At 42.7% G+C, this 13620-nt stretch overlaps 1 protein-coding gene across 2 annotated transcripts in view; it reads left to right on the top strand.

Moving 5' to 3' along the window:
• Positions 1 to 13620, top strand: part of CNGB3 (cyclic nucleotide gated channel subunit beta 3) — a 1205394-nt gene that overhangs the window by 877379 nt on the left and 314395 nt on the right. For both annotated transcript variants that reach the window (XM_069621307.1, XM_069621308.1), the window contains exon 13: positions 10140 to 10299. In XM_069621307.1, coding sequence (XP_069477408.1) covers positions 10140 to 10299 — 160 coding nt within the window. The remainder of the gene's footprint in view (positions 1 to 10139; positions 10300 to 13620) is intronic.

Here is a 13620-nt window from a genome sequence, read left to right as displayed (position 1 = left end):
TCCAGTGACCCTCACACGAACTGGGATAGTAACTGTTGCTGCACGGCATTTCTGGAAACTAGCCATCCGGTGGATGGAAAAGGGGTAGGGCTTACGACTCCTTTTGAATGTTTGTTTGATTTTAACACCTCACCAGGGAAGAGAACAGCTAGAAGAGGGAGAGAGCCAGTGGTGGGTGAAGGGGGAGCTTAAAAGGAAGGCGGACAGGAAGCAGGAAGGTGTTGATTGTTTGGGTGTGGTCAGCGGAGGATCAGTAGGACCAAGAAAGCAGACGGTGGAAGGATTGAGCAGAGGACCACGGAGAAGAGTTGTTGGAGTGTGCAAGGTGAGGTAGTGGTTGGTGGCAGAGAGCAATACTTGTGTTTGAGTGTGCATGAAAGGTGTGGGAGTGAGATTGATAGAAAGAGAGTAACGAGTTAGAGAAAAGGTGTCTGCGGAATTGAAATGGGGTGACTAAGGTAGAAGGTTTGGTGAAGTAGTAGTGTGGAGAGTGGAGTATTCGCAGTAGTAGTGTGGAGAGGGGAGTAGTAATGTGGAGCTGGAAGTAGCAGTAGCGTGGAGAGGAGAGGAGTACTATTGTGGAGAGGAGAGTAGTAGTGTATAGTGGAGACTATTACTGGTAGTGTAGATAGGGAAGTAGTAGTATTGTGCAGAGGGGAGAAGTACACATGTGTAGAGGGGAGAGTAAATGTGGTAGAGAGGAGAGATGAAAGTAGTTAGAAGTAAAAACAAAGAGTGTAGGCAGTTACTAGAAGGAGGAACATCAGAGGGACAGGGGAGGAATTGTCAGGGAGAGAGAGGAGAGACGGTGAGCGGAACCTGTGGTAGTAGAGTAGGAGGAGGTAAAAGAGTGACAGCCAGTCCTAGGGATAAGAATAGTCAGGTGGGTAAAAATAGGAAAAAGTGGGGCCTGAGTGTCTGAAAAGCACAAATCCCAAATCTACATCATTCTGGGAACTTTAGAGTAGGGACGACCTATATTGTTCCTTGAGGAAGTCCCAGATAGATAAGGCGTTCTGCCTTTAGGCCATCACATGTAGATAAGACAACATTTTAGATAGTACAGTTTACCGATCTCTAGCGACAAGCACGGGGTTGAGGGATGCTTGGGTTAGGGAGGAAATGCCCGGCTCTAGACAAGATAGAAAGGAGCATCGCCTTAGAGAGCCCCTTGACTACAAAACCAATGAAAACCATTGAACTGTCTTCGAAAGTTGGTGTGTTCTTGAGGCCATCTGTGACACAATGCCCTTCAAAAAGTCCTCATCCACGATGTACAATACATTTCTGATGTGTCTGCATAGTGTGCCAGAAACTTGGCTGTGACAACAAGCATGCCATTATGATAAAACATTACAACATAATTCTCCACGTGCTTAATTTAGGAAACATGTGTTCCAATTATTTTTTCTCAAGCATATGCCGACAGACCTGGCGGCGGAGTGGCCCTCATCTTCCCTGAGTTGGTCCCTACATCTGCCAGACCTACTCAATCCTACTCCTCTTTTGATTGAATGCCTTGTCTGCAAGCTTGGGGTCTCACCTACCATCTCTCACACCCTTTGCACAATCTACAGGCCCCCTGGCCATATCCCTTTCTTCCTCTCTGAATGGGCTGACCTCATCTCCTGCCTCTTAAGCTCTTCTTCCACAGTCCTCCTTGGTGATGTCAACATCCACCTTGTCTCCCTTGAAACCTCCACCCTTCAGTTCCGTATCATATGTGACTCCCAATCTCTCTCCATTCCCCCCCCCGGCCCGACCCACTCTGCCGGTCACACCCTGGACGCCCTCATTTCTGGCAACATCGCTATCTCTAATCCAGTCACCACCTCCCTCTCTTGGTCTGAGCACTCTCTCCTCCCACATGGGCCCTCTATCCTAGCCACCCCAGCACTGCCAGCCTTCTTCACCATTATCCGACCTATGAAGCGAGTAAAAGTTGCTGCTTTCGCCTTCCTCTTCATCCCCCTCCCAGCCCCACCTCCGATTCTCCCTCTGACTCTGTCCTCGCTAACCTGTACCTCTCCATTTCAAACACCCTTGAGATCCTTGCACCTGTCATGAGGATCCGCCTAAAACCTACCTCCAAGAGCAACATCTAGTATGACTCCGATCTAGCATCTGCTCAACATGAGTGCAGAGTTGCTTAACACAAGTGGCAGACCTGAGGTTTGCCCTCTGACAAACTGGCCTGCCATCTGATCCAAAATCAATATTGCTACATCCAAGCACGCATCTCTGGAGCCACTACAACACGGCCACATTTTCAAAATCTGCAAGGAACTTGCCAACCCAGCCGAAGTTTCCACTTCTCTCCGCCCTTCCCAGGCCCCCTGTACCGCTTTGGCCTCCCATTTCATATAAAAATACAGAGGCACAGAAACTGCTCTCCTGAAGACCTTTGAAACCATGCTCACAAATCTTGACTCCAAATCTCCTGCTGTTCTCATTCTCATTGATGTCTCCTCTGCCTTTGGCATGGTCAACCTTTCATCCTCATAAAACAACGCAGTGAGACCCTCAGCATCACTGACCGGGCACTGGATTGGCTGAGCTTTTTCCTCACTAACCACTCTTCCCAGTTACAATTTGGTCCTTTCTCATCCACCACCTCACTCTCTACCTCTGGTGACCCACAGGGCTCTATCCTTTCGCCATGTCTCTTCAATATCTATTTTGCTCCTCTTGCTCACCTGATGTCCTCCTCTCCTCATTTCCAGTGTTATGCTGATGACACACAACTTTCCTTCAAGTTTCCTCCACTGCCTCCTTTTCCTCGCCTCTGATTCCTGACTGTTAGCCCACCATTCAGGCATGGTGTGCAGCTAAGGATTTTTGCCTTAATGGCAGTAAGACGGAGATCCTTCTCATAGAGACACCCGAGTCCCCCTTTTCTCCTACCCCCTGGCCACCCTCTTTGGTACCTCTTCCCCCACCATCCTGTGAGGCCAAAAACTTCGGGGTCATCTTCTCTGCTCTCTCCCTCATCCCTCACATCACAGATCTTACTAAGAAGTCCCGCTTCCAGATCCATCTCCTCAGAGGCACTCTTCCTTTCCTCACTTTCCCCCATAAGCTAAATGTCTCCAGAGCTCTAGTCATCTCCAGGCTGGTCTACTGCAATAGCCTCTTTATCAATCTCCCTCTTTCCTCCCTATGCCCCCTCCAGCTAATACAGAATAGGGCACCAAGACTTATCCTTGACCTCAAGCCCAGGGACTGTATCTCTCCATCCCTAAAATCTCTCTATTGGCTCCCGGTGGCTGCAAGGATCAAATTCCAGACCCTCTGCATCATTCACAAGGCTTTCTGGGGCCTGGGACCACGCTATCTCCAACTTTTCCTCCCTAAATACTCCCCTGCTCGAGCCCAATGCTCCTCCCACTCCAATGCTTTCACTGTCAAACGCTTCTCCCAGCAGAGAGTGTGGGGCAGCGCTGTCTCCTCGGCTGGTGTTCATTTGTAACAGCCTTTCTGCCCCTCTCAGACTTGAGCGGGACCTCCTTAAGTTCTGAAAATTGCTCAAAACTGCTGTTATCTACCTCTTCTCCTCTGTCCCTTCCCTGCTAATCACCCCACTGCCGCTGTGACTGGTGGCCTGACTCTCGTGAATCACGCAGGATCCTAGGCTCTCTTCCCAGTCGATACCAGCACCCCTCCTCAATGCACTGCCCTTGCTGGCCCCTGCCTAGCAGCTCTGCATCCCACCCTTGGGAGTCGCCTGGACTAGCACTTATCCGAGGCTTTCCCACTTAGCTCCCCTTGCACTTCCCGCCTGGGCCCTCCACCAGAACTTGCCCAATTCCCTGCTCCCCCTGCCACGCACTGCACATGCATGGCTGAATGCCACAAGGCCTAGTAGGACCATGACTGTGTACTGTTTTGATATTGTTATTATTCCCCTGTTCCCTTCCCATTTAGCCTTGTGGTGCTTTGAAACAGTATTCAGTTGTATAAGCGCCTAACAAATGCTCATAAAATACAAAATAATGTAAATTGCTGTGTGAAGTTTGTCAGCATGCCTGCAGCACCACAGACATACAAGAGCACTGCATGTGGATCAATGAAATGGAGATTCCTGGGAATTCCAATGTGATTAGAATTGCCAGAAATCTGCAGTATGCCTGGTCATCTTGTGTGCCACTCCTTACCCGGGACAATTAATTCTCTCGATTGTTTGTAGGCCATGTTAAGCATCACAAATTCTCATTTTGGGGGACTCGGAAATGGAGTGGCATACACAGTCCTGGAAGCATTTGTACCAGTGGTCTTAGCCATTGTGTCTACCTGCTCTGTGCATACCCCAGAGCTTAAGTCTTGTTATGGATTCGTGATGGCATTGGAATGTGTTCAAGAGTGACCAGGAGTTGTGGGGCTACTAAACAGATAATCCTATTGCATTCCCACCTGCTAAAACCCGGAAGGGGTTCTGGTAAAGCCAATATTACTGAGGGAGGTATCAGAACGAGGTATTAGATGTGTGCAAAATGAGAGTTGTGTGTTCAGAGAATCCCCAGTTACAATTTGGTCCTTTCTTTGTTCTTTGTTACAAAATAGAAAACAAATCTCTGGGGAATACCTGAAACCCCTAAAACTGGTATCAATTTGTCACATGCTCAGATTGGCCCATAGGCCATGTGTTCAGTTACTTCACTGTTGCAGCCTGTAGTTCTGACCATTGTTACTAAAGAAATGTTCTTTAAAATGCACAATTACAAAAAACCATGGCACTACTCAAATAGTCTGTCACAAAAGGAATTAATTCCTATTTGCCTCTGTGGGCCACTTTATCATTGGTGCCTGAGCCAATTATATGCCCCAGCCCGACCATGTCCCAGTACTGGAAGCAGGTTCTAGGCAGCCACTCGTATGGCAGTACCTTTTTCACAGTAGTCTGTTCCCATAGTCCTATCACTTGAATGAAACAAAAATAGCCAAACAGATAGTGCTTTCCTATTACCGCATTACACTAGTACTGCAATTCAGAAAAACATTAAGTGGCACAATCAATTCACAAGTTCATCTGCCAACAACGTTATGACTTCAGGCCTCGAAAAACCTTGAAAATCCCATCAGAGCTGCAGGTCGAGTAACTTAGTGTGTCTACTTGGACTAAAGTAAATGTACTCGACCCATGGACTTGATGGCATAATGCTTTTTGCATTGAAAACATGGTGACACATAAATTAGCATTACCAGAAACGTTAATGTGCCTTTTCAATATTCCTGGACATGTTCGAACACGATTTCCTACAGACCTAAGAGCGTACAAGATCCCTGCATGTGAAGTGCCATTGGACGATGAGACTAGGAGGGTGATAATTAATTGGTATATCATGAGGGGCGCTAACCTCACAGACTGCGCTCATGCAGTCTTAATGTCCTACCAAATTGTATTATTTGTTATAGTTTGATTGAAAATAATTCCAAGTAGAAAACTGTATGATTCAAATAAATTTCTGTATTGAAATACAATTCAAATAGGCAATAGTATTAACTTCATACAGTATTGACTTCATACACTTGCAAGAAAATTGTTATGTTCCAAAAACAATTGTTTAACTATCAAATAAAATGATTTTATAAGTTGTCCAATTGACTTTGAATTAGCCTCCTTGGTCACATGTAAAGCTACGACACGCCAACACGTGTTTCAACCTGACTAGGCCGTCTTCAGGGCGTAATGGTAGTATTCATTGATACAACCAGAATTTTTTACATTTGTTTACAATTCCTGTTACAGAAAGGCATGGGGAAGAAGCAAACACAGCGAAAAGGGAAAAAAGAAAGAGAAAAGAAAATAAATGAATGTGTGGGCAAAAGCACTAGGTATTTTTACAAACACTACAACATTATTGGAATACATTTCCTTCATGAGGTTTTGTTTAAAAGGCATGAAAGTAGTTCATTGAGAGTGGAAACTAGTTTGAAAATTATTTTTATGTTGAAAATTATTTTCCAAATACTTTTACTAATTTTTGCGAATAGACCAATTTTTGCACATTTGTGCGAATGAAACCATATGAAATGCAAAGTGAAAGTAAAAGTAAATTACTCCCCTGACTACAACTAGCACATGCGGGCATGTTAACAAGCATTAGACCAATTGGTTAGATTGTCCTGCCAGTCCAATGTGCAATTTCCTATAGAGGTTAAACTTGAAAGTGCTCAGTGACAAGTAATAATTATGTACCTTAAATATAGGGTGGACATTGATGTGACCAGATGGTAAGTACAAATGGTGGTCACAAATTTTTTCTGATGCAACAGGGTAATCTTTCTCCTTAATTAAATCCGAATTCTTCAGACCCTGCTCGGCATTGTCTGATTATGTTTAGGTTGACTATGGAGAAATCACATGGAGATAGGCATTGGTGAACTAACTCTGTATAAATGTCAATGGTTATGATAAAAGTGAGTTAGTTGCTTATTTCATGAGTAAATTGGCGTTTTTACCTGAAAATGGGATGTGATCTGGTTATATACGATCCGCCATCATTGGGCAACTCAGCAATTCTTGACAAGTATTCACGCCGGAATCTAAAAAGATGTATATATACGTTTGTGATAAATACATTAAAGTCTTGAGTCAAACTTATCTATATTTATAGTTGCAAAGGGTTGAAGCTGGTTGTTGAAGACTGACAGGACAAATGAGGCTTACCGGCAGGGTTACGATTCAGGGACTAATGTCGAACGCTGTCGGGCAGTTTCTAGTGCATCGGCAAAGGGGATGCGCAACCATGGAACCCAAGTAGTCCTGTTCCGGTCACATGTCTTGTCACGTGATCTGGATTCTCGGAGTAACACAAGATTGTGAGGCCACAAGTGGTCAGATTGCTTTCCAAATCCTGATAAGATTGTCATATTAAAATAGCTGTGTTGGGTAAAGTTTAGCTGTGTAATAAGTGAGACCGACGTGTATCTGTAATGGTCCACGGCAGACCCAGTCCTGTTTCCTGGTCATGGGTTAAATCACGTGACCCGGGTTGCTAGGTAACCCAAAACTAACAGGAAATTAGTACGGCTTCGAGTTGCTGCTTTTAACATTTACCGAGATTTCAATGAAACCTATATCAAGCGTATTTGTGGTGTGTGTTAATTTAGTGACACTTCTTGTTTATGTCCCAGTCATTGTTAAATAGTGCAGCCTGAACTTGCCGCATGTGTTACGTTGAAGCAAAACTAAAAAATCGACTTGTAGTAATACATTAAGTTGTATAAGACTCGGTCACACAAGTAAATAATATGATTAAGAGATGGCTGTTCCCTAGGGAGGTTCCTTTCTAGGTATGTCATATATATCATTCTATTTGATAGGAAATAATCAATACATGGAGCCCAATAGAGTATACTTAAATAAGAGTCTAGGTACCTGTGAGGTGTTATGAAATGTTTGATGACACTCCGTAGACAACTCTGTGTGGGCTTGTAGCTACATGTTGATACTTAGAAAGGAAAGCTGTATGTAGCTCCATTTTAGTAATGTACTTGCTGTTTCGTACCTTGGTTAATCCAAAAATTTCACGTAGGTCCTTAGACAATATCTATACAAGCTATAAGAAGACATTAAGCTCATGTTCCTTGTTGAGGCCGAGTGAAATACATCGAAGTTTACAAATCATTTTAGCCTCCTGTTGGCGTAGCTTCAACTCACTGTCTCCACCTCTCAGATGCAGTTGAATCTGCTGTAATCCGATGTATTTGATATCTTTGGCATTGTCCAGTTGTTGATTTTCCTGCCAGTGAACGGCTAATGGTAATCTAATATCTTTGCTGCTGAGGTTGTTAGGATGTTCATGTATTCGAAACCGGACTTCTCTAATGGTACTACCAATATACATTTTCTTACAAACACATTGGATCCCATATATAACGTACTTCGATCGACAATTGATAAAGTCTTTAATCTTGATTTCAAGACATCCATGGCATTTGAACACTTTAGTTGGCGATAATGTGTATTTACAGAAATTACATGCTCCACAGCCTTCTGGTTTAGTACTGGATGCTAACCAATAGTCCTGTCCAATTGGCTCTGGTTTGAGGAAGGAGGGACTTAAAAGGTTTCTGAGAGTAGTTGCTTTGGTAAAAATAATGATTTTGGGTTACAGTCTTAGTACAGTCTTAGAGTTGTCATTAGTTTGTTGGGCTGAGTTGAGGTCAGAGAAAGTTAGGATTTGGCTTAGAATGAATGATTACATAAACAATGTACTAGCCTCCGAGGCCAAGAATAGGGTTACGGCGTGAGGTACTCTTGGACTTATTAAACAAAAGGAGCACATAATGGTGCAGAAGTGTTCAGAAAGAATGTGGTGGTAGGAAACAGTTCATTTGTTTATTTAAAGAGCCAATCCTTTGTACCTCATAATGCAGCTGGTCACTATTGTTCAGTGTCTTCTTCGACAACAGCGGTGGCCTATGCGTGCAAAAGGAGCTTTAATATACACGCAATATACACTGTTGGCTCAATTGGATGAGCAGGGCCTTTCCAGAATACAAATGAGCCAGACGTCAGCCATCTCAGAGCTTACTATACCTGAAGGCAACAACTATTTACATATGTATTTAGAGGCTCAAAGCTGGTAACTCGTCTGCCCCTTATCTGTGGTTGTGTTGTGGCTGCAGCAGCCAGGGAATACCACAGCGATTGGCTCCAATGTAACTACCCCTCCACACCATTCCCTCACCTCTGATCTGTCTTATATGGATGGTACAAAAATAGAGCCCAACTATACAAAATCTGTGGCGACGTTGCATACTACTTACCACTTGCTCAGATTTCTTGGATTGTTCATATGGTGCAGTACTTCCAATGGGAGCTCAACTAGCCTCCTCTCTGGGTCCTCCCTTCCCACAATGAGTCTGTAGTGGTTGGCCTGAGACTTGCTGCCTAAGAGCCTAGGGAGCTGAGATTGCCATGCTCTGTCTCATTTAGGTTCTAGCAGGTGCCGCCTATACTGCTGCCGGCGGCTGAGTCCAGCAAGCCTACGCCCTCCATGGAAATTTGTGAGAAGCTACCAAGTAACTTTAATTTGACGAAAGCTCTCTTCATGTGACTTCAATGATAATTAAAAGGACAATATGGGACCAAAATGGTGTAGCACTATAGATACCATGAGCAGTTTTCCCTTTTTTATAACACTGCCTCAGGAGACAAACCCTATAACATAGTTAACGACTACCTTTTTTCTATGTCCAAAATTTAGGAATGTTGTCCTACATTTGAAATTAAATTTACAGCCAAAGAACGAAGTTGTTGGTGCTAGAACAAACATTCCAAGTAGCATACGTATCTGTTGCTTATGTATAAATGCTGAAGTTGTTGAAATGCTAAAACACCATTGATTGCCCTAAATTACAAGAAAGCAGGGAAAAACATTTTGAAGGTTACACATTTCAGATGAATACTTTCTTCTCTGCATGTTTCTGGTCATGAATTTTGTTGGAATTTCTACTCCTTCTTTAAACAAAATACTTGTCATTGATTATTTATAACGTGCATAATACCCAGAGTTTTCTAAGCGCGGACCCTGGATCGAACCTGTGTTTCTCTGTGTCTCTTGCTTCCAAAGGCGAGCATGTTGCCCCTGAGATATCCTCCCGACACAACTTCAATTTTCTTATTATGTCTACTGATATAGTGCCATTAATGTATTTTCTTCTTGTTTTTGTATTAGAAATTGTGCAAGGTTTTATTGGAAACCAAATCACAATAAAAGAATAACAAATTAAATATTCCCTACTACAACGGCGCGAGGGGGGATGGGGCTCTTGAACTCGACAGGCTATTCTGGACATTGACGTGTGCCCAGCTGTCCACAAGGCTATAAGAGCTTGGTTCTTCCTAATGTAACTGCCCATTTCCTTTGCACTTTACCAGATATCTAACTCTTGCATCAAGAGACAGCCTTGGTGGTAACTGATGGGCATACCCCCAGAAGGGAGGCGGGTAGAGCAGGGGAAATTGCAGTCTAGGCCCCATAAAAGAAAATGCTGCAACTAAATACGTTCTTCGACATGGAGGTATCAAAGTAAAAGTTGTATCTTGTCGATATCATTTTACTTTAGTGCTTCCACTAAATGTGTATTCATTATTCTAAAACCACGACCTTGCTTGTGTTTCATTTTTGCAGATGCGGGATGTGATTGGCGCAGCCACAGCTGGGCAAAACTACTACCGGGCCTGTTTGGACAACACGGTCGCCTACATGCACACCTATAAGATTCCTAAAGTCAGTCAGAATCGAATTCGCTCCTGGTATGAATTCACGTGGGATTCGCAAGGGATGCTGGGTAGGTCAAACTATGTACAACATGTAAACACATACATTTTAAAAAAGCACGTGCATGAGGAAAAACAAAACTGCACTTCCTGTGCAACTTGAAACGAAACAATATTGCATAAAATACATAAATAATACTTAGGTCTGTAGAGACATCTGCGTCCTGTGTTTGTAAATTATGAAGTCACGGAGGCAATTATGCACATTTTAACAATGTCCATTAGGATAAACTGTGTTTCTTTTTTTAGATTTCTTTGTTTTAAAAAACACGTTATTTCCTTTCAAGAACCACAAGAACAATACAACATTTGAACCTATTTCACAAAAAGGTGCAGAGAATACGGATTTTTTCAATAAATGTCTAGTATACCCATATAACTCATTAAAGGTACCCCCACCTCCTCATAATCGTCGAGTTTGTCCCTCCTTTGGAAGGAGACTCTTTGCTTTGCTGAGAGAGGAGTTAAATTGTGCAGCCAATCATCTCAAGAGGGCCCAGTAGCATGTTTTCAAAGCTTCAATATTTGCTTCATAGCTACACCAAGAGCCCTGTGCTTGTCAATTACTGAAGCCGTGGCGTCAGACCTAATACGTAGGTGATCCGCAAACATGGGGAGTGGAAGCCCAGAATTAAACGATTCCACTGAAGAACCTCTTCCCAATAACCCTTAACCTTGTTGCAGAGCCACAGCGTATGGGTGCTCGTCCCTGGCTCAGTCTTATAGTCCTACAGGTGTTGGTGTGAATGTGCTTGCTATGCAAAATGTGCCTCACGCTTGTGGAATATTCCCTCGTGAAAGGCATGTGTTTTCTTTGACAAAAACGTTAGATCTTTTTCAAAATGTTTAATAATAGGATTTGGAATAACAATTTTTGCTTTTTTTTAAACTCTACCTTTCATAAAGGTTTGGATTCTTCGAAAGTTACAGATATTTGTGAGCTCCTGACCTGGAGGACTTCACTGAGATCACTGGTTGCTATATCCCAAAAGAGATCTTCAAAGACAGCCCAGCCCATGTCTACTTAGGGTTCTATGAAGGCATTTCCCATCCATCCATCTCAGGCAAGCTGAGCATAAGACAATCTCATACTGGTCTTCCCATTTTGCAATCAGGATATCTATGAACGCAACATATGCATCTGATGCATTGATGCAGAATCTTTCCACTCTTTGGGCTAAGAAAGAAGGGTCATATTGTACAAATCATTTAGTAATGCTGAATGGATCATCTGACATTGCATATGATCATTTAAAATACTCAGTCTTGGCATGTTCATCTAATGCTGGGGCATAGCACCAGTAGTGGATCAGATAGGGTTAAGAGGTATAATTCATTTGATGGCAGGAGCAGAGTGAAGATGTGTGAGTTGGAGCTCCCACCTGGGCCACTCATATTTGAATTATTGTTTCAGATTGATGATCTCCAGACACACTCTGTGCACTGTTCTGAACAGGCAACAGCATCCATAACTGTGTGCCCCTACGAGTAGTGCTGAGACTATGGGTGCACAGACCTGTAGAGTGTGCTGTGGGCCAAGCAACCTGGTGTGAGATGGCCTAACACACTCCCGGCAAAGGACATTGGCCATATGGGTGGCATTCACAACACAACTAAAAATGAGGTAGTACAATATTCTCAAGAAATTGCCTCTCTTAAAAGGAAGAAAAATGTTGACCTTCGAGAGGTGAGGAAATCCAGGTTGAGCATCATCAATTCTGAGTGTATAACGAGAAAAAAAAAATAATATTTAACTATAAATGCACTTTAAGCCAGATACGTGCCTCGATTAAAGTAAAGCAAAATCAAAGAATAGTTAATTTATTATGTAATCGTTAGACAAAAGATATATGGAGAATTATTAGATCAATAGATAAAGAAGAAATTCGTGAATTTGACTCAGGAATTGACAGCTCACCGTGGACTTCTTTTTTTCTGTCCAAATTTGCTCTGCCAGTAGAATTCAGATCTTGTGAACATCCTCCTGAGTGTCACTTACTTCCAAATTGTTGTCATTGGGGTACTACAGACATACTCTACGCAATCCATAAATTGAAGGGATCCAAATGTGCAGGACCAGACGGTCTACCCCCATGTTCAATCAAAGATGACCCGCTGTTTTGGTCTTTGATTTTTAACACTATGTTCAAAGAAATCTTTAGTTCAAAAATGATTCCATACTCTTGGCTTATGTCAATTATTATTCCCCTACATAAAAAGGGGTCTATTGCCGATCCTAATAACTATAGACCAGTAGCCATAATTGACGTAGCAGCAATAATGTTTGCTTCTCTCATCTTGCAAGAGTTGGAAATATTCTCCCGTAACAATGCCTGTCTCAGCCCATCACAAGTAGGGTTTAGAAAAGGAATGGCACGCATGCATTCTTGCACCTATCATTTCTTATGCTAACTGTCCTTCTAATAGTCCCATATTTGTTGCATCATTAGATCTAAAGGCAGCCTTCGACTGCGTTATAAGAGGTAAATTATGGCAGAAAATGCATGCAGCCAACTTTCCCCAGTATCTGATCATTCTACTAGAAATGCTTCATTTCAATACGAACTTTAAAGTACGAATCAATCGTGCAGGATCATTTACTGAGGCCATTCCTAGTTGGACTGGTGTTAAACAAGGTTGTAATTTTGCTGCCATCCTCTTCAACCTCTACTTGGCTGACATAGATGAGATATGGAACTCTGATAAATCTTTTGCAGTTCGCATAGGGTCCTTTACCCTTTCGTGGTTAGCTTATGCAGATGGTATACTGCTGTTTGACCGAACTCAGGCGTGACTTCAAATGAAGTTGGAAAGCTTCTTACAGTATTGCAACAACAACAATTTAACTGTAAATCCTCAAAAATCAAACATTATTGTTTTTTGCAATAAGAAACAAGTTTGGCACTTACAGTGGACAATCGAGGCTGCCTCTATTGAAGTTTCCATAAATCTACTGCATTTAGGTCTAATCTTGACGAACACTATGTCATATAAAAGAATGAAAGAACTCCTAATGGTAAAATTGCTCCCTCTAAGGAGTCAAATGAAAATCTTATATTACAAAATGTGTAAGTTCTCGCTAATCCCGGTACTGGAATTTTACCAGAAAAAAGTTGAGGCCCTCTATTAGATCAACTTCAAGGGTCGATGTGGAAATACACTCTGGGACTTCCAGCGTCTATGCCAAATGCAATTCTTAAGCATGAATTAGGCCTGAATTCTCTATCAGCTAGATATAATTGGCGACTACTTTCTAATTTTGCCAAAATGATGTTCCCCCTAAAAATTAGTTGTATATCAGGTTAAATCATAGGTTTATTTGCAACAACCCC

The sequence above is a fragment of the Ambystoma mexicanum genome, chromosome 5q (genome assembly GCF_040938575.1).
Source record: "Ambystoma mexicanum isolate Mex_15411 chromosome 5q, UKY_AmexF1_1, whole genome shotgun sequence".
Classification (NCBI taxonomy): Eukaryota; Metazoa; Chordata; class Amphibia; order Caudata; family Ambystomatidae; genus Ambystoma; species Ambystoma mexicanum.
This window is presented reverse-complemented; position numbering and strand designations above follow the sequence as displayed.